Source organism: Sporisorium graminicola, chromosome SGRAM_8, assembly GCF_005498985.1.
Source record: "Sporisorium graminicola strain CBS 10092 chromosome SGRAM_8, whole genome shotgun sequence".
Taxonomy (NCBI): domain Eukaryota; kingdom Fungi; phylum Basidiomycota; class Ustilaginomycetes; order Ustilaginales; family Ustilaginaceae; genus Sporisorium; species Sporisorium graminicola.
Genome location: NC_043738.1, coordinates 475360 through 498702, shown reverse-complemented (window position 1 = coordinate 498702; position 23343 = coordinate 475360). Strand labels below are relative to the sequence as shown.

The window sequence follows — 23343 nt, the reverse complement described above, 5'->3', positions numbered from 1 at the left end:
ACTCGTTGCAGTGACTTACCGTCTAGGAATCGGCATTCGCATTTCATACAAAGGGCAAATTGAGAGTGGGGCTGCAGTGTGTGCGTAACGTGGCGGTCTAAGAGCGTACAATCTTGAGTCTGGAAGCGTACAGACTGAATGACCTTTCCTCCGGCCGGCTCCAGATAGGGTACTTGGAGCAAGTCGAAGATCTGCCTCTCATCCGTCGCCTCTGGCAGCAGATTTTCGGTCCACGCAGAGCCATTGGCGTTCGATGGACCAATGCCCTACTCGTTGAGCGCCCAACCTCTAGCTTTGGCCTTCGCGCGGAGATGGACCATCAAATCTGCATCGCCTGTCTTTGCTAGCGTATAGAAAGCGTGCCGGGTGAAGGGGGCGAAGTTGAGATCGATGCGACGAACCTTGGAGGATGAGTCGAGGCGGACAAGACCTTCCATGGCAAGTGGGCCGTGGGCGAGCACGTCGTTTGCCAGCAGGCTCCGAACGCGCAGCTCGTCGATGACCGAAGTGATTAGGGAGGCGGCGAGCGGATGCGGGTCGTACTTGGTCGGGTTATCCGGGCGAGGATTGCGCAAATTGATCACATCGGGGTGGAAGAGGACAAAGTCGAGATCGGAAAAGTAAAGGTCACCGCGTCGGAAGCTTCCCAGCAGCTCGGCGCCGAGATGCGGATCTACAGTGCGGAACACGTCGAGCATGATGTCTCGCCACTGCTCAGACTCGGATCGAGGGATCAAACACTCGATGTCGTCCATATGCTTTAGCCCGATGCGCTGAGCTCGCTCCAGCGATGCTTCACGGAGCTGCTCGAGCGTCAGAAAGCCGGCTTGGACGAATCGTTCCGCTTTGGTGGCTCCAATCCCGTATACGCGCTGAAACATGACTCGCGCACGATCTTTTTTGGTCAGACGATCGATGGCGTCCAACCAACGTTGCTTGATTGTTGTCCACCCCCACACTGTCGTCTGGCTGAAGCAGTTGCGTCACCTGTCGCACTGTCAGTGGTGCGCCTTGACCCAACTCCGACTCGTGCTGCACCCGAAACAGTCGACGCTCGGCGAGCTTATAATCGCGGTTGCTCGACAAACCGCGAAGCGCTTGTAGATTGCGCAAGTCGTTGAAGACGGCTGCCATGGGAAAGGGCCGGTCGAGTAGGTCTGGATGGTTGATGACCAGATCGCGAAAGGCGACTTCTTTGCGAGAGTCTTGGACAACGCGATGCGATGTGAAGAATCTCTTGGAGATGTTGGATTTCTGAAGCCTGCGAAAGGCATTTTTGAAGCGAGGCGTCATGGCGAGGAGGATTGGCAGCGATGATGTCTGGACGGCGAGTCCAAGCATGTTCTGGAGGCTGGATAACAGCAGCGACGATTCAGGCTGCGATGCCACGACCTTGCTCAACAGAGAAGCCAAAGCATGGGTTCCTCCACAGTAGCATGCAGCTCCGAACGCGATGACGCCCATCTGCGCTTTGGTCGGCCGAGCAGCTTGCACAGCCGGCTCGCTGGTCTTGACCATATACCTGTAGCAGCCAGAGAGCAGATCTAGAAGAGCTTGGGGAGCTTGCTTGAGAGTGTGTAGGGCTGCGTGGGTGAACGACGAATCTTCTTTGTTGAGCTGAGCAGCCAAATCCTTGATCGCACCATCCATGGTTTCTTGACGGTTTGCGATGTTTTGAAGCGCGGTCGCGAGCTTGTCGATGCTTATGGTTTCGGAATGTTGCTTCTGTCGCTTTGTTCCATATCGGCGGAGAAGGCTGGCTCGCGCTTTGGACACAGGCCAGCCTTGAGTGCCGCTACGGAAGGCGGAAGCCCGAGTGTTCTTGCTGAGAGTGGTCTTTGGTAGTTGCTGTGAAATGTTTGCGTGGCTGGACTCGAGATCTTCCGTGTCTTGCCACAAACTTTCTGTCGAGGTAAGCGATGCACTTTGAATGTGAGCAGCAACACCGTGAATGAAATGATCGAAGAATTGAATCCTGTCTCTAATGTCAAGTTGCTTGAGTCGGCGAGGGAGCGGTTCAAAAAGGCGAGACGGGATCTCGGGAGGAGCAAGTGGCGATGCGGACTGGCACTGAAGAATGGCTGCTACAGACTTTTCAAGCATCTTGAAGTTTGTTCGCGGGCGGTTGACGGTCCCGGTCCTGGACCGGCCGGACTGCACGGTATACTGACGTGAAGCCGGAGCAGGCACGGCGGCGAGGACGAGGTGATACTGCTGACGAAAGCGATCAGTGCCTTTTGGCAGTCTCTGCACACCTGACTTGGACATGGTGGGATGCCAGAAGGACTGGAAAGGAAAACACGGTCACAATCGGGAAGAAGGAATGGTCTGATGGTGATGAAAAAGAGGAGATTCTTGGACCGCTTAGACACCTGTACTTTATCCATTCAAGGTCCAACAAAGCCCCTCTTCACCTCGCCAGACTTGGTACCCTTTAGCTTAGATCTTTCCTGCCCCTCATCAAGGCTCAGTTGCTCGATAAGAGCACTTTAAAAACCTTTTCGAAACGAAGAGATGGATTAGGGTTGTGACAGCTGCAAATTCCCCATTGTTCTGGCCCAATAAGCGAACTTTGGAAAGAGGTCCGAGAGTACATTGATTGATCCGTGGCGACGATTTCGGTCACGCCTCTACAGTATCCCGCAGATCAGGTTGTAGTGGGCGATAGAGGTGTGGGCGACGACTCTTTCGTTGGCTGGAGCTTTCCACTGCGCCGACTGCCTAGGAACGTGATCCGCTCGACGAAGCACCTCTGATGGACGAGTCGGCTTTTGGACTCAGAATGAAAGGGTGACCGGTGATGCCTTTGCGTAGTCATCGCCTTTTCTGAGCCTCTTTTTCTCATCCGATTTTCTCAGTGTTCAAGTTCGCACAAAAACCTTTGCGGGTTCTTCCTTGGTCATAGTCTCCCCCAGCCTTGCTTTGCTGGGGGAACATATCAATGGCGGCATTTGCTCTCCACGAGCTCGCCTACTTCCCAACTTCAGATGCTGCTCAAGCGAGCGAGTTGAAATTGGTGCTGGTGAACGAAGGAGCGGATGCAACTGTGGACCCTGCAAGCGAAAGTAAATGGAATTTCGCCGGCATGGGTTGCTTCGTCGCGTGCATGCATCCTGTCCGCTGAACCGCACGCTTGGCGTCGGCAAAGTCGGAAAGGAGCGTTGTGTCGTTCCTGGACCACGAGCTCGTTATGAGCCAGCCTGCTTGCCCGATAGCTTGCCAGCTGCTCTTGGCCTATCAGCTTGTTAGCATTAGGAAGCTGTCCACGGCTGCGGTTCGATAGGCCATTATTTGTTTCGTTTGCCATGGATGGCTGCTGCACGACGAGGAGCGGGAATCCGATTTTGTGAATTTCGCTTGTTCGCTTGTTCGCTTGGTTCTGCATCAACCCACTCTGAAGTTCGACCAGCTCTTCTCATGCACAATTAGCGCATTATTTCTGCCAGGATCAGCGAAGCACGCGCAGCACACAAAGTCGTCGGCCGGCTGCAGCACCCCGGACAGCAAGCAGATACTCTGGCATGGAAAGAGGGCGCGCCACCCTTCTCTGAACAAAATCAACTCGGATCGAGACCGATGGGCAAGGGTCTCCGTCTGTCGGATCGGCCAACAGAACCAAGAAGGCCCCAAATTGAGACGCCCCCTCGCCTGGATCGCCCTTCCTTCTCCAAAGGACTAAAAATAACCCTTCTTCGGTTGCGAGGGTAATCGCTTGCATTGCCTGTCGGCTTCCTGGATGGACAGAGACGGCCAGACGTTCCTGTCTGCCGTGCAGCATCGGAACACGCTTGCGATGATCAACTCAACACAGAATCGATGTTGCCCCGCTGTATCGATGCAGAGTGTTGGTTGGTGGAGAGGCGAGCAGAGCCCTTGCTTGAGCTTTGGAAACTTGCACGTGCCCGACGAGAGGAAGTCAGAGCGAACTCACTGGCGAGTCGAGACAGTTCGGAGCCCGTGGTCAAGCAGCCTGTCGAGCAAGGCCACTGTACTGCTTACGGTCGACCTAGTTGCAGTCAACCCATACCATCGGACAGTGAAAATTCAGTCTTTGGCAGCGGAAAGTCATCACCTATTGCCATCGCACAAAGCAAAATGAACAAGCTTCGGGGCCAGAACAACACAGCAGCGGCAGCAAAAGCACGGTTGCATCAGACTCCAAGGGTGGAAGCGTGCGGGTTTTGAACATACCAAATACGTTTGGATGGATCAATTTGCAATTTGGGCCTCTCGCGACTTCTGCTGCTCAGGTGCGTGATTTTGTAGAAGCGATTTGTGTGTCTTGATGACCCTGAAAATCGCCAGAGAAAGTGAGAGTGACAGACAGATAGGCAGACATACAGACTGATGCCTGACACACTGCCGCACTGAGACGAGTGGAGAAATTTGACTTGCGGATCAGCTCGATCGGCTCGAATTGTCATTTTGTCGGCCTCGGTCACCATTGATGCATAGCTAGCTGCTGCTGCTGTTGTGGACACTCCTATACACTCTCGATCCGCTGACCCTTTCGATCCCTGCAACCTTCTTGTCCGATCCTTCTTGCTCTCGCTCCCACTCGCTCGCTTCCCCTTGGCCGGCTCCACTCAGCTCTCATAGAGCTCTCATCTTTGCCGTGCGCGCTCTCGCTCTTTCTCCACTCTTTTCTCGAGCCATCCACATTCACTTTCTCCTCCATCACGGCTTTGACCGCGGACATAACCACCATCCTTTGATAGCAGGCCGCCAACTCGAGCTCGCTCCATTGACGACGTACACCACTCATGCCGTACTCCTCCTAATCCGTCTCAATCGTCTCGTCCCGACTCGGCTCGACTGCCGCACATCCTAGTCAGCGAGACCTGGAGTTCATCTCCTAGCACTGGTCGTCAATCTCTCCTCAACTTACCCCCGTAAGCCACATTCCCAGAAGTCTGTCGCAGACTCGTCCGGGACTGCACCGCCTCCCAATATGACCAAACACAGCTTTATGGATAACATCCTCAACCGTCCCTCGCAGAGGTACGCTGAGCCCCTCGATGCCAAACACTCCAGAAACGCGCGCTACCAGACGCCCTCCGACCTCCCCAATGCGCCCAACAGACCCGATTCCATCCTTGCCGGCAACATGTTCAAAGCAGCAGGTGCCGGCTCGCTCAATCACGCCGGCCAAACTTACAGCCAGGCACCTTCCGTCATGTCAGGGAGGAGCAACACCAGCCGTTTTAGCATCTTTCGTAAAAAGGCTCGTGCCCCCTCCATCTCCGGTGGCAGCGTCTACTACGATGGCGCCAGCAGTGTCGCACCAACAGATGTCGGCGCAAGTCCAAGAAAGTCTCGATGGTGGGAGAGCGGCACTGTGACGCGCAACAACTATTCTTCCCGTCCCCCAAGCGTTGCAGGAAGCGTCTTTTCCGAGCCTGAAGTCGCCAATCCCTCCGCTTTCCCTTCGATCTCGGATTCGCTTAGAGGCACAGCTCCTCGTGGCGCACGAAGCGACTATGGCGGTCACACGTCGAGCAGAAGGCGCTATTCGTCCCAGCCTGCCGTACCTCCGCTTCCGCCATTGGCAAGCAAGGCCTCCATGTCCTCCATGAGACGCCAATCTGGCGTTGCTCCGTTGGGACAGCAGCAGCATACTCTCATGCACCAAGCCTCTAGCCCTGCCATAGCCAGATCGCCTAGCATCTCCCAATCCAATGCCGACCTTGCCCGTCCCGTCAGTCCAGCTGCTTCCGTAGGGCGAGCACGCAGTCCGAGTCGAGCTGCTGCCACCGGCTCTTCCGACTGGAACTCGTTTGTCAAGTCCATGTCCGGCACCGAAGTCGCCAAAACGTGGGAGACCATGCCCACCTTGGCGCCCCAGCCGCCTCGCAGTTCAGAAAAGCGCAGCAGCGTCGTAGCCAGCCGCATCAGGAAGGAGCTCGAGCAGGATGCGCAGTTCCAGCAGCTTCAGCGCGACCCTGGCATCGTCCACCAAGACCTCTTGGCGCGCGCCGCTTCCCAGGTCATTGGCGAGATGCCACCAACGCCCATCTCGCCGCTCTCCGAGCCTCACCTCGCTCCCGCCGTACATTTGCAGCCAGGCCAGGTGGTCGCGCCCATCTCGCCCGTCTATTCACCCGTCACATCTAACTCGTCCCTCAACGTGGCCCAGCAACCCACTGCCATGTCGCCACAAGCCTCCACCGTCTTGTACGGAACAGCAGCACCGGCGCTTGTCCCGGTGCCGCAAACCGTGCCAATGGTTCCTTTGATCCATTCGCCGCAGCCACAGCAACACTACGTGCATCCTCAATCTCTGTCACAACAACAGTACGGCGAGGCTGTGCCGGTTTCAGCAATCCAGCCAGGTTCGGTTTTCGTTCCCGAAGCCGTCTCTGCCACTGCACCGCAGCAGTACGTCCCTGTGCCAGCGTCGCTTACAGCGCAGGTCCCGGTGCAGGTCTCTGTGGCGGCGCCTACTTCAATACAACCGGTACAGGAATCTCCTGCCCAGACTTTCGCTCCACTTGCAGTACCCACTCGTCGCGCAGCCCCTCAGCCTGTGGACACTCTTCAATACACTGCACCGGAGCCGACCTTGCCCTCGACTGTGGCTTCTCAATCAGCTGCGCCGGTTCCTACTGACATCTCAGCGGCAGCAGTCCCGGCACCAGCCACCACCGCTCAGTACCTTGCCGATCGCGTCGAGGAACAAGAATCTGCCGACGGACAAGCTGTGCCCGAAGAACAGGAGGCCGCATCATCCGAGGAGTCTGAAGAGCCCGACGACACGACCTCAGACGATGGTCTCGTTGGCGGTGGTCAGCCCACACTGGACGTGGTTGCCGAGGAGGACGAGGAAGGCTCGAGCGTCGGCCACAACTTTCATCACGAGATGCGCATGCGCAACACGGCCAAGGGCAAGGGTCCCAGTCGTAACTACGACGATTTTGAGGCTCGCCTGCACCGTCGACAAGCTTCTACGCAGAGCCAACCAGACGACACACGCGATGACGAGGTTCCTGTTGCTCCTTCTGGTGTAGAGATTCATGTGACAGAGCCTCCCACCCAGGACCTACCCATTGCACCGCAGGCAGAGGTACTCAAGGCCGAGCCAGCACTTGATAAAGCTGTTACGGCACCGCTGCTCGTCGCTTCCCAGAGGCCGCAGCTCGTCTCTCGCACCTCGGAGTACAGCGATTATCAATCTGCCACGAGCGGCGCAAGCACGCCCACTCCGGGGGAGCCATCCGACGGCGAAGATACCCAAGACGACGCAGCAGCAGTCGCATCCATCGCACGGGTGCAGCTGCCCACCGAGGCTCCCGAGGAAGGTGCCGAGGCCGACACAGTCTCCCTTGCACCCTCGCAGCGTCCCAGCATGCGCACTTCTCGGTCTTCCAGGCCAGGAACGATCCAGCGCCGCCTCAGCGAAGTCAGCTTGGGAACCTCGTTCGCCGTCAGCGGGATCCTGCGTCGACCCGCTTCGTCTCGGCGCTTCACTGGTGACGGCGACTCAGATTCTGGCGCTGAGCTTTCGGACGACGATGCCGAGCTCAAAGCCAAGGCTCTGGCTGAGCAGGATCGTCTGCGCAAAATGAATGTTGGTGATGATTTCTTTGGCCCCCCGCTTTCAACCATGCTCGACAAGTTTGACCGATACAGCTACTCGGACTCCACTGTCAACAAGCTCAAGCGCGAGCCTGACCAACCCTCAACCCTTTCAGAGGCCAGAGGCGACTCTTTCGTCACCGGTCCTGCTGCCTCTGCCTCTACCGCATCAGCCAACGGCGTCGGCGTTGACGCACAACAGGCCATCAACGCGGTGCGACAAAAGCGTGCTGAAGCTGTAGCAGAAAACAAGAGGCGGAACAGCGCCGACACTACTGCTCTTGCTCCAAGCTTTGCTGCTGTGTGGCTCCTCAACCAGGCGCAAGGCCCAAATGAATCGGCCCCAACCCGCGCTCTTTCCGACGAGGAAGGCGATCGAACTATCACGGCCTCGACGCTACTCAAGGGTGCCTCCAACCCCACGCTCTCTTCCACCGGAGCCAGCTCGGAAAAGGTCAAAGAATCTGTTCTCAACCGACCGCGACCAAAATCACAGCGACCGCAAGAGATGGGCGGCGTGTCCATCTCGGAAGGCAGGCTCGAGGCCGACAGGCCGCAGGCTCCGGTCGAAGTCGAAGACACACGCAGCACCTTGCCCATCTCACTCTCCCAGCGCAGCATGCAGAGTGCGGATGTGGCGGCGTCATCGCCTCAGAGCAAGCAGACCACGCCTGACAAGCCCCCCGCCATCGTTGCCAGCAAGGACAAGCCTGCTCCTGCCAAGTCGGCCATGAAGCCGAAGCCCACCAAATCGCTCGCCGACACGCTCTTTGGCATCAGCTTCCGCTCTCCCGGCAAGGAGAAGAAGGAGAAAAAGGAGAAAAAGGAGAAAAAGGACAAGAAGGACAAGAGCAAGCACAGCCGCAAGGTGTCGGTCGACTCGATCGGTTCCGCCTCTGTCAAGAGCGATCGTTCATCGATCGCCGATTCGTCCAAGCAACGCTCAAGCACCGATACTGCCGCAAACTTCGCAGGCGCAACTTCGAGTGCGTCGGTGCCCTCGTCTCCTTCGCCGTCTGCCAAGGCTTTGGGCAAGCAACGTACTGCCGACGATGCCGCCCCGACGACGGCGTCGCAGCAGCCGACGGGCCTGACGTCCTCTGAGACCTACCACACCTTTGCCACTCCTCTGCAGAGTATGGCCAACCTGCAGGGTGCTGTTGGTGCAGAGGCGTCACCGGAAAAGTTCCACACCGCCCATGACCTGAAGGCTCTGGCGGATGCGACCATCCCTTCCTACCCAGCCGATCCCAAGCCGGTGCCAGCAATGCCAAACGGTGCCGCTGCTGCTGAAGCCGACGTGCGCCCAGAACACCAGCGAAAGCTGTCGGAGCAGATGAAGGAGATGGACGGTTTCGGCTCGTTTGCACTTCCACAGCTCGAGCAGCGTGCAGTGGCTGCACCAGTTGTTGAGCGTTCCGAGGACAGCGCTGCACCGAGTTCGTCGGAACCGAGCCTCGCTAGCACCATCCCCACCTCACCGGAAAATGAACCTGCATCCAACGCTCTGGATACAGACAAAGCCGTCGTGACAGAGGTCCCAGCGTCTGAGTCGTCGAAAGCCCTTCCATCGTCACAGCCTATGGAAGCGTTCGAAAGGAAGCTGCCCATGCCTCCTCCGCGAGCTGTCGAGGAAGTCATGGCTCCCTCCCAAGACGACCGCACTCCTACTGGCAAACCTCAGGCCATTCCTGGTGTCGGCATCAACCTCATCCCTCCCACACCGCCAGCGCTCGAGTCCCGCAATTCGTTCGCTTCCTCGCAGGTGCCCGGCACGCCGACCATCGCCGAGCATGACGAGTCGGTCTCTCCTCAGCGTCCGCCGCTCATGTCGAGGTCATCCAGCCAGCGCACGGCTGTACATGCCGACTCGAAAGCCGACGCTGCCAGCGACGGCCTTTCTCGATCCAGGTCGATGGCACCGGCCAAGAAAGGCATGTGGCAGGAGTACAAGGGCAAAGGCCTTAGCCTGCCACCTGGCCTTGTCGCCACCACGATCGACTCGTCGCAGCTGCGTCGAAAGTCGTCGTCTTCGTCTCAGCCTGCTGCTGCCACCTCGGCCTCTCGAACGAGCACTAACCACACGGAACGGGCTTTGCCTGCTTTGCCTGTCGACCCGACCATCGGTCAGGTTGTAGCGACTGCGCCGCCGTCAGTGCTGGAGTCTCCTCCGCGTCACTCGCGCTCAGCCTCGTCTCCGGGTCCCAAGATGAAGCGCTCGAACGGGTCGCTGAGTCCGTTGACTCAATCTCCGACGATGAACAGGCTCATGGCCGAAGCTCCTCCCGTGCCACAGATCCCCGCTGGGTATCAGGCGTCCTCATCCGTCTCGGGATCGTCTTCTCGCCTCTACACACACAGCGTTGCTTCGTCTGAACAGGCTTGGGATAGTCGTTCTGCCTCTCCTGCACCTAGTGCGGTGCCCAGTCAATCTGGTCGTTCGGTCGCCTCCCACGTCTCGTCGAGCGTCCACTCGGCGTCGTATCGCAGCAGTCCGCGACCAGAGTACTCGTACGTCAATCATCACGAGCTGTCGCCATACGCCAAAAGGATGCGCTCGCTGTCGCCGAGCCCAGCCCTCCCTACTTTGTCTCAGACGGGCAACCGTCACTCGCTCATGTCGGCGATCAATGAGTGGGAGAGCCAAGTGCCAGAGACAGAAGAGGCGGCCGCTGGCCCGTCGCCGTACCCGTCACGCCCCACTTCGCCGTCGCCATACCCGGCGCTTCCGGCTTCGACCGTGTCGCGAAGTAGCTCGGTTATCAGCGCCGTCAGCTCGCCTGCGGTGGTGCGTAATGCGCCTTTGGGAGCATCGACGAATCAATACCTACACCCTCCCATTCCCCGTTCTCGCATGTCGGTCGACGGGTTGTCGGCAGTTAGCGAGTCGGCCATCGAGTCGCTCAACCCTCCCTTGGTGGTGGGACACCTGACCGGGCCATCATCCGATAGCAGCTCTTCTCCTTCGGCTTCGCAGTCTGCATTGAGCCTGACCAGCACGATCCCCACTTCGATGCCTACAGTGCCGACGAGCTACCGACCCAACAAGGATCCGAAGCGGTTCAGCACCAATGCGGATGACCTGCTCAACAACCGCACGACGATGCAGAGCATTGCGGTGACGAGCGGTGCGTTTGCCAGCAGGAGCAAGTCGGTGGTCAAGCGCAAGCAGAGTGTTGACCTGAATGGCGACCGTCGCACCTCGGCGGATGTGCCCGAGCATCTGCAGGACGAGTTGTCGCTGACAACGCTTTCCGTGACGGCGCATACTCCTCCGCCACGCAAGATCGGCTCGCACCAGGTGCTCGTGCAAGTGATCGCGGTAGCAATCGACGAGACGGACAAACTGATGCTGCGCGAAAAGGTGCGAGCCGAGAATGCATTCGGCTTTGTGCCAGGGCGCAGCTTCTGTGGACGCATCGTCGAGTGCGGTTACGAGGTGAAGAAGATGCGAAAGGGCGATGTGGTGTTTGGTCTGCAGGACAGCCGCAAATCCGGAGCGCTGGCCGAGTTTATGGTGATCGACTACAACCGTGTCTGCCATGCTCCTAGCGACTGCCTGACGACGGAGCAGATTGCGGCGTTGCCGTCGGCGGGTGTGATGGCACACCAGCTAATCCAGAACCACTGCCGTCAGCTGCCTAGGGGAGCGCGGGTGCTCATTCTCAACGCACACGACGGCGTGGGTCTGCTGACGATGCAGGAGTCGGTAGGTCTCGGATTGCTGATCGTGGCTCAGTGTCCGCCGTCGATCTCGGACGGCGTGGCCGTGTGCCAGGCCAACGGTGCACACGAGGTGGTCATCGGCGAACCGCTGTGGGCCATCAACTCGCTGCACGAGTCGTCGTTCGATCTGATCGTCGACACGGTGGGTGGACGCAAAGTGTACGACGCCTCGCGCCGCATCCTTGCCTTTGATGGCCAATTCTGCACGTGCTTCGGCGACGAACACGGCACGGCCAATCCGAACTTGAAGTCACACTTCCGGAGCTTGCGACGCGCGTTTTTCAAGAAGGACAAGAAGAACATTGGCTACGAATGGGTCGGCATTGATTCGGGCGAGGACTGCAAGGAGGCGCTCGAGGCGGTCAAGCGCGCGGCGGAACAGGGCAACGTGTGCCCGAGGTTGAGGAGCGTCCTGCCGTTTGCGGACGCGTCGAGGGCGTTTGACCCGACATCGAGGAACGCCAACGACGAACCGGGCGCTATCGTCGTTCGGGTGTCGTAAGGCGGGCGCTCGACAAGATAGCATGCACTCTTGATCCACGCACGGAACAGCCACTTTCCCTCCCTCTCCTCCTTTTCCACACTCACTCTCGCTCTCTGCTGATTCGGCGGGATGCTGTTGTTCTTTTAACCTGCTTTGTCTTTAATTCGAGCGGAAGAAATGTACTTTTTAGGAACAAACATCGCATCTGCTTGTGTGCCTGCCTCACCGTCGACTGTACAGGTACTCTTGCGTCGTCTGACGTGTGCTTACCGCAGATCACTTGCCGACCCGTCTCAAATTCTTACCCACTGCTCCCCCCATCTTTTGTTTGTACTGCTGACGATCTTGCTTGGCACTGATTGCCAGCAATCGATCTTTCCTCGCGCCGATCTGTACAGGGTTGACGACGTCGGCGGCCTTCTTCAGCCTGCACGGTCTACTTCCGATATACTTGCCATCCATCTGTTTCCAGGCTTTCAAAAAGTCCTCTGGGTCGGCGAAGGCGACAAAGCCGTAGCCCTTTGCTTTGCCGTCCTTGTTGCGGATGACGCGGGCCTTGCTGAAGGAGGGGAACTTGTCGAAGGCGGCGGCGAGGGTTTCGTCCGATACATCGTTGCCAAGGTCGCCGACAAACAACCTTTTGTGGGATGGGTCCCACTCGAGCAGCGTTTGATCTTCCCAGAGTTTCCCGGCTGCTCGACGCAGCACAGTGGGGCGCATTTCGCCTTTGCGCAGCTTGCCCGGGATGATGCGTCCGTGCTCGTCGTAGCGCGATTCTTCTTTGGATGCAGCGGCGGCGGAGGATGAGGATGCGGGTGCGAATGGGTCGACGACGCTGTCGTATGGTGCGGTTGGTGGTTGCTGCGGCTGTTGCTGCTGTTGGTTTTGGTAGTCGAAGTAATACGGATTCGCTGCGGATGATGGATCCGAGTATGCTGCAGCAGCTGTGGAAGAGAAAGAGGCACCGTCACCACCAGATGCTGTGTAGTAGTCGGCGGGGTAGCCGTATGTGGCGTAGTATGAGGTGTAGTCAAAGGCCCAGTTGTTGGCACTGGCGTCCCAGTAGTAGAAGGGCGCATAGGGGTCGTCGGCTGTCGACGCGGGTCCGGATGCGTTCGACGAGGATCCAGCTGTCGGTGGATAGCCGCTCATAATGACGAGGTATTGATAGTTGTGAAGAAGGGGGATGTGGTGGTCAGTGATGTGGATGCTGGTCGAGAAGTAACAAGCAGAGAAGGAGAAGGTTCTAGCTCAGTTCTGTAAATTTGTTCGGATGCCGGAACAGCCAAAACTCCACTTTGGCCGGATTCGACGCTTTCATGATGCACTTGTCACAGACATCTTGCACTCAAACCATCTCCACCTTGCATTCCCCATCACAGCAACGGCCGCCAACATGGACGTGGGCAAGCTGTTCAAGCTCCCCGAGTTATCCTCAGGTGCCGTCAACAAGCGCAAATGGAACGCCCCCAAACCAGACGACCCTGCCGCCTCCACCTCTGCCTCTACTTCATCTTCCGCCATTCACACTGAAGCAGGTCCACCCGATCCTTCCTCTTCCCGCCCACGCAAGGCCGCCCGAGTAGACGACGATGTCGAAGACAACAATGCCGACAATGACGAGCCTGTCGAAGAAACCCACTTCTTCTCAGACGACGATCAGGAAGATGGCAGATTCTTCGGCGGCGGTCTCACTGCGGAACAGCAGCAAATTCTCGACATCATGGACAGCGGCGAGCAGGCCTCATCCGACCCTTCGACCGTCAACGACCTTCCTGCGCTCCGCAAACAGCTGCTCCGCTTTGAACGCTCCATCAACAAGAACGCAGAGATGCGCGTCAAGCACGCCCAAGAGCCAGCACGCTTCATCGACTCGGAAGCTGACCTCGACGCCGAACTCAAGAGCTTGCTCGTGCTCACCACGCAGCCTGTGCTTTTCTATAGCGAGTTTGTCAAGCTGGGTGGTGCGGCAAGCTTGGTGGGGCTGTTGAGCCACGAGAATGCTGACATCGCCGCGGCGGCGATCGAGGTGATCGAGGAGCTAACGGACGACGATGTGCTCGATCAGGCGAACGCGCAGAGTGAGGGCGAGGATGACGACGATGCGGACAAGCAGAATGTGGGGCCAAGAGCATTAGCAGCGATGAACGAGCTCGTCGAAGCGCTTCTGCAGCAGAGCTTGCTGGACCTGCTCGTGTCGAATCTTTCGCGATTTAACGACCACCTCGAAGCAGACCTCCCAGCAGAAGAAGCAGCGACACGAGCAGTGGAAGCTGAGAACGACGCCCAAGCAATCTACCACACCCTGGGCGCCATCGAGAATCTCGTCTCTTCCCGATCTGCGGTTTCAGAACAGCTCGTCTCGTCGACACCGTTTCTGCCGTGGGTGCTGAAACGCTTGGCGGCTAAACGTGCAGTCGACCAGAACACAAACTACGCAGCTGAGCTGCTCGCGATCCTGCTCCAAAGCTCCGAGCCCAACCGTGCTGCCTTGGGATCCACAAGGCAAGAGGAAGAGAATGGGATCGACGTGCTACTCGGCGTGCTGGCGCGATACCGGCGCACGGCACCATCGGGAGCAGAGGAGCAAGAGTTTGTCGAAAACATATTCGACTCTCTCTGCTCTTCTCTGTCCGACGCATCCAACAAGGCGCGCTTCCTCGAAGGGGAGGGAATAGAGCTGATGGTGTTATTGATGAAGGAGAAAAAGTCCTTCGGGCGCACACGGGCGGTCAAGGTGCTGGACCACGCATGCTCGGGGCCGTCCGGCAGCGCTGTGTGCCACCGCATCGTCGACGCACAAGCCCTCTCGCCGCTCTTTAGCATCTTCATGCAGTGCAACGCCGGCAAACGCTCATCCGCGACAGCGCAGACGGCAGAGCACCTGCTCGGCATATTTGCGTCCTTGCTCACCCACCTCCCGTCAGACTCGATCCCGCGTATCCGCGTCCTCTCGAAATTCGTCGCCGACAACTACATGCGCACCGACCACCTGCTCGACCTGCGCGACTCGCTCACCACCCGCCTCGACGCCATCCCCCCCGCGCCAGAGACAGACGAGGACGAGCAAGACGTGTACCTGAGCAGACTCGAACACGGCCTGTTTAGCCTGCAGCTGCTCGACACGGTGCTTGCCTGGCTCGTTATGGAGGATGACGCGTGCAAGGACCACGTCGGCGTCATGTTGAAAAGGAAAGGTGCGCGGTTTGCGAATGTGGCGGAGACGCTGAGAGAGTACAGCGAGAACGTGGGCGATCAGGTGGCAATTGAGGCAGCAGATGGAGAGGAGGGGTTCAAAACAAGGGACATCCTCACGGCTCTCATCGCGTATCTCGAGTCGCTGTAATCTCATCACAGTAATGCAATCCTGATCGCGTACGAATGCGCATTGCGGTGCGGGGGGGTATATACTGCATGCTCCCGCCATGGCATCCATCACTCAGCATGCTTAGCCTGATCTTTCATCCTCTCCAGCTCCTCGTCGCCGTCCCTCAATCCCTTCTCTTCCTCCAATCCACTGGCCCCTACCTCCTCGCTCTCCTTCTGCGCCTGAACCTGATCTCCAAACCGACTCTCGTTGTCCAAACACACAGCGATCAGCCCGCTCGTCTTCAGGCCCAGGTCGAAATACCTCGGATTGTTCTTGGCGGAAAACATGCTGATGTGTGCATCCACCTCATCGCACGCTTTGGTGTTGTCCATGGGCGTAAAGCTGCCTGCACAGCGGGCCGCACGTGGTGGTAAAATGATGAACGTCCTATCGCGTGGTGGTGCTGCTGCTGCTCCTTGAACGGTAGGATTGGCGGCGCGGGAAGTTGAAGGCAGCCTCGTGTAATAGCAATGGAAAAGGATCTGTGGTTGATCCACGAGTCGATCAAGACGTAAGCGGAGGGCGTTGTCATCCCACAGATTCGAGACAAAAGCGAGGTGATCAGTGACCCAACCGTAGGCACCGTTGATTTTGTCCTTGTTGAAATAGGCAGCGGACGCAGCGGCGCCCGAAGCGAGAGCGACAGCGCCAGTAGCCATGAGTGCGGTCCTCCAGTTGCTCGTCGCTCTGGTCGATGCAGCGGGGTCGTTGGTCGAATTTGAAGAGGGAGAAGAGCGCGAGGGGGCCGTCGAGGACTGCGAAGAGGTAGAACGCGCCTGCGAGTTGGATTGGCGCTCCGAGTTCCATCGCGCAGCTAGACCGACACCCATAGGCGCCAAAAACGTTCCTATGCTTTGTGCCGTCTGAACATAGCCGGCGTACTTATTAATGCCGTGCTTGAACACACCTGGGTGAACTCCGTAGTAAGGCGTGTCGTAGGCAAGTACACCGACGACACGAGGCCAGAGTTTGAGGCTGTTGCGCTTTTCAATAGGAGTGTTTGCTTGTTGGTCTGCACTGCTCTGTGCAATGGCGAGGGCGGCGTCGACAGCAACGAGACCACCCATGGAATGACCAGCGAGGACAATCTTGACACTTCCCATTCCACCACCTTTGCCCGAGTTCGGAACAATGTCTCCTGTGGTCGGATCGATCTCTGGCTTGGACTCGAGCGTGACCGTCTGCTCGGTGAGCCATTCTACAAACGACTCGACGGCGGCTGCGAGACTGCCGCGCGTGTCATAGGTGGGATAGATGAGCGATTTAACGTGTAGACCAGGATAAGTTTCTTGCAGGTTGTATGTGAGCCGGGATGGAAAGTCTTCAAAGGTTGTATCCGAGGAGCCTTTGAAGCCGTGAATGAAAACGAGCAAGAGGAGTTGGTTGCGACCCTCCATTCCAGTGGAGGAGACATCGGTGCGAGGTGGTTGTGCGGACTGCGAAAAGCCTTGCTGGTACGAAGCTGATGCCAGTTCTTCTGGCGGGTCGTCTACCACGATGGCATTATTTGGAGATGAACCGGGCTGCGGTTGAGGAGCAGCAGCTGTCGAGATCTGGCTTGCCCAAGGATTAAGCTCGTCGGCATCTACTGTGTGTGGCATGCTGGTTGGAGTGATGTGGATCCCAGCTTTCGCTGATGATGATAGCAGGATCTGATGGCAGCATGTGCTTTGAGAATCGAGCAAAGGAAGATGGGATATAGGAAGGAAGGCTGAGTCGAATGTCAGATTCCACGTCGTCAGTGGGCAAAGCACAGCCTACCGATGAATTGACCGACAGCGTCGGGACAAGCGAGTGCTAAATGTGGAGAACTAACACAGCGCCGTTTTCAGGTCGTTCTAATCCGCCCACGGCCTCTGTTAATCTTTAGCACAAGAATGTCCCTTGTCGGCCGTATGTTTCTATACTCTTGGACCCTTCCTATTTTTGATTCTTCTTGCTCCACACTGGAGATTTTTGACTTTGCCTTGGATTGACTAGGTTGCTGAGCATCATTCTTTCAACCCGCATCATCATCGACATTGCTAGTTAACCGACGCTCTAGTAGGGCTCCCATCACCTGCTACAAGCAAGAGCGGCGAGGATCGGACACACGTCCACCTTCCGCGGCTAACGGCTATGCCTGCTCAGAAGCGGCCTGCACCGTCAGCAGCCTCAAGCTCCAAGCCTGCAAGCGCTACCAATCTCGCAGCCGGACAGGGCCCAAATTGGAAGAAGCGCAAGCAAGAGCGTGCACACAACGCACGCTTCATCCAGACTCAGACCGCCTCGACGTCAGAACCCTCAGCGAGCAGTTCTCGCACCGTCTCCAAAGCCTCGACCCCCGTACCAGCTCACGTCTCAGCCGCTGCTGCCGCTGCTACCTCGATTCTACCAACAAGCGTCGAGCTGGAATCGTTGCTTTCTTCCCGCGCCTTCCAAATTCGCAGCTTCCTTCGGTCCATCAAATCTGCCAAATCGGCAACCACAACCAGAGCCTGGCAGCTCCTCCCTCGGCATGCACGCCGGCGTGCTGCTTCGCACAACCTTCTCCGACTGCCATCGCGGCTTCGATCAAAAGCGCTAGCAGAACTCCGCAGCAGTACCACCCAGGCCCGTTCTCGCTCTGATATCAGGAAACGTCTGCCCAGCCATGGCGTTATTCGAGCCACCCTCAGGCGCAAGAAGCTCGCAGAGAGAGCCTCCCATCCAAAGAGGAGTTGGCTCGAAACGCATCTTTGGCATGCAAAGAGGTTCAGGATGACCACAGAGAAGGGCAAGGGCAAGGAGAGGGATCAGGGCAACGCATATGGAAGATGGGGATTTGTTCTGCCTGAGACGACCATGATGAAGAGCCACCGTGCAAGCTGGAGAAGTGCAAGAGAATCTGTCACCGTGCACGATGCTAGCTACTACTCGGTCTTTCGCATTGGTGTTCGTCTGGCCAACTTGGATGCCTTGGTAAACGGAGAAGAAGTCGAACCCAACTTGGTCAAGCAGCTGCATGAAAGTCTCAGCAAAGCAGGCTTTGCTCATATCGCCAAGCTTGATTCAGACGCTGCACCTTCATCAGCCCGTGTTCTCGACACCGTTCTCACGCAGATGAAGGGCGATCCGTCAAGCTGCTCCACCGAGGGCGATCATTCGGGCACCACGTTATCCGCCGCACTTGCACCAGCGCGCATCGTTGTACTCCCTGGTACTCAGCGATTTTCGACCGTTCCAATATTGGAAGACTCGGGCTGCTCGTACAGGTCCAAAGAGGCGTTGATTTTTGCTCACCCGGCAGCAGATCTACATGTACGCCGTGGACTCAAGGCGGCCGGAGTCATCTTGGTCGACGAGAGGAAGAACATGTTTTTCGAGATCGAAAACCCCTGTTCGCTGAAGGTGGAGACATATGCCTATCAACTCGAATCGGCACCTGACCCATGGCTAGCCGCAGGCGGCAAGGACAGCTCTCTTTCGAAGCTCGAGAAGAAACGCAGGAGACAGGCCGGTTGGCCCGGAAGCAAAAAGGCTTCATCAGAGCAAGCGACACAGAGCTCGGATGTCGAAGCGCCAAACGAATCAAGGTTGCTGGACGACGGGGCTCTTCTGCTGCGAAAGCAAGGATTCAACGTCTTTGAACTGGTTGGGCCTCGCGCGGCACCGCTCTTGCAAGCGGTGTTGCGAGTGTCGCAGGGCGACAGGAAACGAGCCGACGAGACCAGCTTGCGACAACTCTTGAGCAAGCAGCAGTGTGCAGATGCAGCGATGGTTCAAGTGCAAGTTGATGATCCACGTCTGTCGTACCCTCCAAAGCTCAAACCGCTGTCGTCCAACGCAAGTGCTCCTTCACAATCGGTGGCGAACGGCTCTTCAACCGTCGAATCATTCACAAACACCCTCTTCTGGAGGGGCGCCAATCCTCCTCGCTTCAGTAAGGGCGAAATCGACTCGAGACGGGCACGCAACATCGTACCTGGGGCACGCTTGCAGCCCGAGTCGCCCGATGATACTGCGCCTGTCGTCGTGATTCGCGATCAACTCGTTCAAAAGCCCTCGGTCGATCGCTTCACTCTCATCGTCCCTCGCGGCTGGGGCACGGCATTCTTTCTGTCGCTCGTCGCCACCCACCAATCCGGGGCATCGAGCGGGGCCAGAGTGTTGGGCCAGCACCAGCTGAAACACCAGAGACTCGAATTGGCGGCGTTGGCTTCGTCGGCTGTCGCACAGAAGCAAGCAGCAAAAGCGGATCTGCTCAGCTATCCTCGCAACTGGCTCGGTACACAAGCACATGCAGTCAGTGAAAGGGAGGCAGCGCTAGCAAGGCAGGAAGAGTGGAGCAAGAGGCCCAAGGGTAAGAGGTCGGAGTTCCTTTTTCCTTCGCATAAGGATTGGGCGGCGTTTCAGCAGAAGAGTACGCCCGATCGGGTCCAAGCCAAACTGGCGCACGACCGAACGGGTGTAGCCAGGCCCTACCCTTTCGGAGGGTCGCACCACTGGGAGTGGATCGTCAGCAACTCGGAACGAGTGTTCGGAAAAGGATCAGTTCAGCAAGCTGCAGATACCGACATGGCGCGGCCGTGGCTAGTCGCGTCTGCAGAGCTGGCAGGGCCATCAAATGCGGAAACAGCCCTCTCCACGTCACATCTGGCCTCTGCTATGGTCCCGATCAAAGTTCACGCCGTTCGCAAGGGCACAGTGATGCCGCTGAGCAGCTTGATGCTGGCGCCCACGTTCGAAGATCATGTCAGCTGGGTGCACCATCTGGACCCGATCGACCATCCGGCCGCCGTCGCCAACCGGTCCAGCACGGGAGCAGCCAAGGTGGACAAGCAGTATCTCAAAGCTTTGATCGAACGACGATGCGAGATAATGCAGTTGGGACGTAGTGCTCCGTTAACGACAGCAGCTCACCTCAAGCACAAGAATGTCATAGGCGGCAACGTGTGGAGCGAATATGTCAGGGTTGCAGCCGACCCGGAAGAGATGCACGATCGAAGCGCCGACTGGAACAACGCCATTGGTACCGTGCTGGATGGAGACTACTCGCTGGGTAATGGCAAAGGGTTCGGTGTGGGTGCAGTCACGTTTCGCGCTTGGATGGAGTTGCGGGATCGAGAGCAAAGGGTTGCAGCGTTGAAGGGTCCGGCGGAGAAGGGAAGGCGGAGGCCGAGAAATCCGGTGGAGACAACGCATCTGCTGCTGATGCGCGAACCGGGCACAGATGTGGTGCGCGCTGTCAGTGCTAGCTGTATTCCCTTGGTGTAGTTGTACCGCCCCTCGCGCAGTGCAAAGTTCAAGCTATGAGCATGCATTCTATGTCTGGTGTATTGTTTGCTTCCTGGTCGTGAACATGATGCAAAAGATGTGAGTTTCATGTTGAGCTCGCCTCTGCCTCCTTTGAATGAGCCTCCTCCTCAAATTGTCGCATCAACTGTTCCCTCCTTAGTCTTCTTTCCTCCAACTTCTGCTGAATATACTCGTCCTTCCACTTTTCGATCTCCTTCTCACTCGCTACGATCCCTTTTTTCCCCAACTCGGCACGTGCACGGCTACGGACCATGTTCTCCTCCGATCGTTGTTGCGATTCGTGGCTGAGCAGCACCGTGTCTGCTCCCACGACGAAGCCAAAGATAGTAAAACCAGAGGTGATGAAGCCTTTAAGCGCGAGGGTCTGTCGGCGGAAACCGGGGAAGAGATGGTGCGCAAGGAAGCAGCTGGATGCTCCGAGGGCGGTATAGAGCAGGGCACCTTTCATCGCAGCATTCTGTGCATGGGTTTGTTTAGAACGCAAGGCAAGAGTCAGTTGCTGGAGGGACGTGGATTCGATGCGAAGGTGGCTTGGGCGAGCGGTGAGGGGCCTACTTACACGTTGAAGCTCGTAGGCTGATTCGATCTGCGTCTCTCGATGGCGTATGCGTTTGGGTGCAGATCCTAGCGTCGATGTGCTGAGCGCTGACAGGGGCGCCTCGCCCGAGTTCGATGCTTGCTCTGACATTGTAGAAGCTTGATACTCGCTCGAGTGGACAAGAAGAAAAAGATCCTCCCGAAGCTGTTCAACAGCAAGTCACGCTGTCAAGAAGATCCGTTCTGTCCAGAGTGTGGAGGCATGGTTCTAGATTCAAAATCGGTGATCCGACCCGGGTGACCTGCTCCACCAACATAAGCGTGACTAAGGTGAAAAGCTTTATCTTCAGGGTTCACTTTTTTTCCTTGGTTGAAACTTTTTCGCCTCGGCTGCGTTGCGAACTGCTGGGGGTTGGCGCCTTGTGTCAGGAAGATTGCGCACTGAGTGGCGGTGAGTGAACCCTTCTTTTTTCCGAGTCAAAAGCTTTGCTGCTTCGATTTCTGGTCAAGATTGCGCAGATGCAACGACAGCAGCTCCTTGAGCTCCTTCTTCGACACTCCCTTCATCTCCCTACTCCATCTTCTAGACGGCCGACTAACGCTCTGGCACGCAAAGGATCGCAAAGGATTGCGAAGCTAGCTCGAGGAGTCGCATAATCATCCCCTTCCAATCACGTCCAAGGTATCCGGTTTTTCAGCATGCCTCAGGTGAACCCCAACTCGTCGTCGGCTGCGGCGGACGAAGCCCTGCGCAACACGTTCCAGATCGTCCATGCCTTCTTGTCCGAACACGCTCCTAATGCGGCGCAGCAGCTCGCTGCCACCCTGCCGGACTCTCCTGCGCCACCCAGGACGCTCGCTTCTGCGCTGATCGACCACGTCCGTAACTCGCCAAGACGTTCGTGGCCCGGTCTTGTCGCTCCAGAGCCCTCGTCACCTACCCCGATGGATGAGGACAGCTCAGACTCGGATTCGTCCAGCTCTGATTCAGACAGCTCCGACTCTGACTCTGATTCGGATAGCAGCAGCAGCAGCAGTAGCAGTAGCAGTAGCAGCGGCAGTAGCAGCGACTCGGACGACTCTGATAGCGACAGCGACAGTGACAGCGATGACAGTGACGATGAGCAAGACTCGGACGACGAAGATGACAAGAAGCTCAAGGCTTCCAAGGACGACGAGCCTCACCAGGACACCGAAGCTGCCTCCTCCACCGTCGTCTCGGACTCGCAGGACGAGGCCGAGGCAGAGCTGCCTAGCAAGGGCGTTGCCACTCCTACGCGTGCATCCTCTGCAGGCCCCTCGACTGCGGCTGCTACCAACAAGCGCAAGCGTGGGTCCTCCACCTCTTCTTCTGAAGCATCGGACTCCGATTCGAGCTCGGATGACAGCGATGGTAGTGACAGCAGCAGCAGCGATGATGGTGACGACAGCGACGACGAATCCAGCGATTCGGATGACAGCGACAGCGACAGCGATGATGATGACGAGGAGAAGGAAAACGCTACCCTCAAGAAGGTCGAGGTGGTCGTCAAGGAGACGGCTGCCGACGATGGCTCGGACGATTCGGACTCGGACTCCTCTGACTCCTCTGACTCCTCCGACTCCTCGGATTCGGACTCGGACTCGGACTCGGATTCCAATTCCGATGAATCTTCGAGTGACGAGGAGAACGAGGCAACCGCCACGAAGGCTGCTGCTGCTGACGGCAACGATGACGGTGACGACTCGTCCGATAGCAGCAGTGACGACTCTTCTGACTCGAGTTCTGAGTCGGGCTCGGACTCGAATTCCAGCAGCGGCAGCGGCAGCGACTCGTCCTCTTCTTCCGACTCGGAATCCGACAGCGACAGTTCCTCTTCGTCCTCTTCTTCATCGTCGAGCAGCTCGTCATCGTCGTCGTCCAGCTCACCTTCTCCCAAAGGACCCCCAGCCAAGCGTCAAAAGGTCGCCTCGCCTGCTCCTGCTCCTGCGACCCCCACTCCTGCCCCGGTCGCATCTACCTCATCCTTCTCCCCCAGCACACCTTCGCAGCAGCCTGCACCTCACAGCGGCGGAAGGAACAACGCCTCGGCTACAAACACGCCCTTTCAACGCGTCAAAGCGGACAAGGTGACATATCTGCACGAAGGAATGAAGGACATGTCGTACGCAGGCAAAGCGGGTGTCTCGGGCGACGAGTACGGCGCACGCGCCAGTAAGGATCTCATCGTCACTCGTGGCAAAGGTTTCACCAAGGAGAAAAACAAGAAGAAGCGCGGCTCGTACAGGGGTGGCGCGATCGATGTGTACGGTTCCCACTCGATCAAGTTTGATGATGACGACTGATCAGAAAGGCGTAATGCGATTTCTTTGGGGTTTTGGGTTTCATTTGGTG

General features: G+C 57.6%; 8 protein-coding genes across 8 annotated transcripts; 4 read left to right on the top strand and 4 right to left on the bottom strand.

Annotated features, from left to right (window-relative positions):
- Positions 1-266: 266 nt before the first annotated feature.
- EX895_005946 (uncharacterized protein) lies at positions 267-1650 on the bottom strand (the record flags this gene model as incomplete). Its single annotated transcript, XM_029886538.1, has 2 exons — positions 267-872; positions 952-1650. The coding sequence occupies 2 exons, from the start codon at positions 1648-1650 to the stop codon at positions 267-269; spliced, it is 1305 nt and encodes a 434-aa protein (XP_029736851.1).
- A 3301-nt stretch (positions 1651-4951) lies between these two features.
- On the top strand, positions 4952-11803 carry EX895_005945 (uncharacterized protein; the record flags this gene model as incomplete). The annotated part of the gene is made up of 1 exon (XM_029886537.1): positions 4952-11803. One exon carries the CDS (start codon positions 4952-4954, stop codon positions 11801-11803), a length of 6852 nt encoding a protein of 2283 aa, XP_029736850.1.
- Positions 11804-12061: 258 nt separating this feature from the next.
- EX895_005944 (uncharacterized protein) lies at positions 12062-12937 on the bottom strand (the record flags this gene model as incomplete). Its single annotated transcript, XM_029886536.1, has 1 exon — positions 12062-12937. One exon carries the CDS (start codon positions 12935-12937, stop codon positions 12062-12064), a length of 876 nt encoding a protein of 291 aa, XP_029736849.1.
- Positions 12938-13181: 244 nt separating this feature from the next.
- On the top strand, positions 13182-15131 carry EX895_005943 (uncharacterized protein; the record flags this gene model as incomplete). Its single annotated transcript, XM_029886535.1, has 1 exon — positions 13182-15131. The coding sequence occupies one exon, from the start codon at positions 13182-13184 to the stop codon at positions 15129-15131; it is 1950 nt and encodes a 649-aa protein (XP_029736848.1).
- An 89-nt stretch (positions 15132-15220) lies between these two features.
- Positions 15221-16756, bottom strand: EX895_005942 (uncharacterized protein; the record flags this gene model as incomplete). The annotated part of the gene is made up of 1 exon (XM_029886534.1): positions 15221-16756. The coding sequence occupies one exon, from the start codon at positions 16754-16756 to the stop codon at positions 15221-15223; it is 1536 nt and encodes a 511-aa protein (XP_029736847.1).
- A 517-nt stretch (positions 16757-17273) lies between these two features.
- On the top strand, positions 17274-20390 carry EX895_005941 (uncharacterized protein; the record flags this gene model as incomplete). Its single annotated transcript, XM_029886533.1, has 1 exon — positions 17274-20390. One exon carries the CDS (start codon positions 17274-17276, stop codon positions 20388-20390), a length of 3117 nt encoding a protein of 1038 aa, XP_029736846.1.
- Positions 20391-20496: 106 nt separating this feature from the next.
- On the bottom strand, positions 20497-21120 carry EX895_005940 (uncharacterized protein; the record flags this gene model as incomplete). Its single annotated transcript, XM_029886532.1, has 2 exons — positions 20497-20889; positions 20992-21120. The coding sequence occupies 2 exons, from the start codon at positions 21118-21120 to the stop codon at positions 20497-20499; spliced, it is 522 nt and encodes a 173-aa protein (XP_029736845.1).
- Positions 21121-21668: 548 nt separating this feature from the next.
- On the top strand, positions 21669-23294 carry EX895_005939 (uncharacterized protein; the record flags this gene model as incomplete). The annotated part of the gene is made up of 1 exon (XM_029886531.1): positions 21669-23294. One exon carries the CDS (start codon positions 21669-21671, stop codon positions 23292-23294), a length of 1626 nt encoding a protein of 541 aa, XP_029736844.1.
- Between the last annotated feature and the right edge of the window lie 49 nt (positions 23295-23343).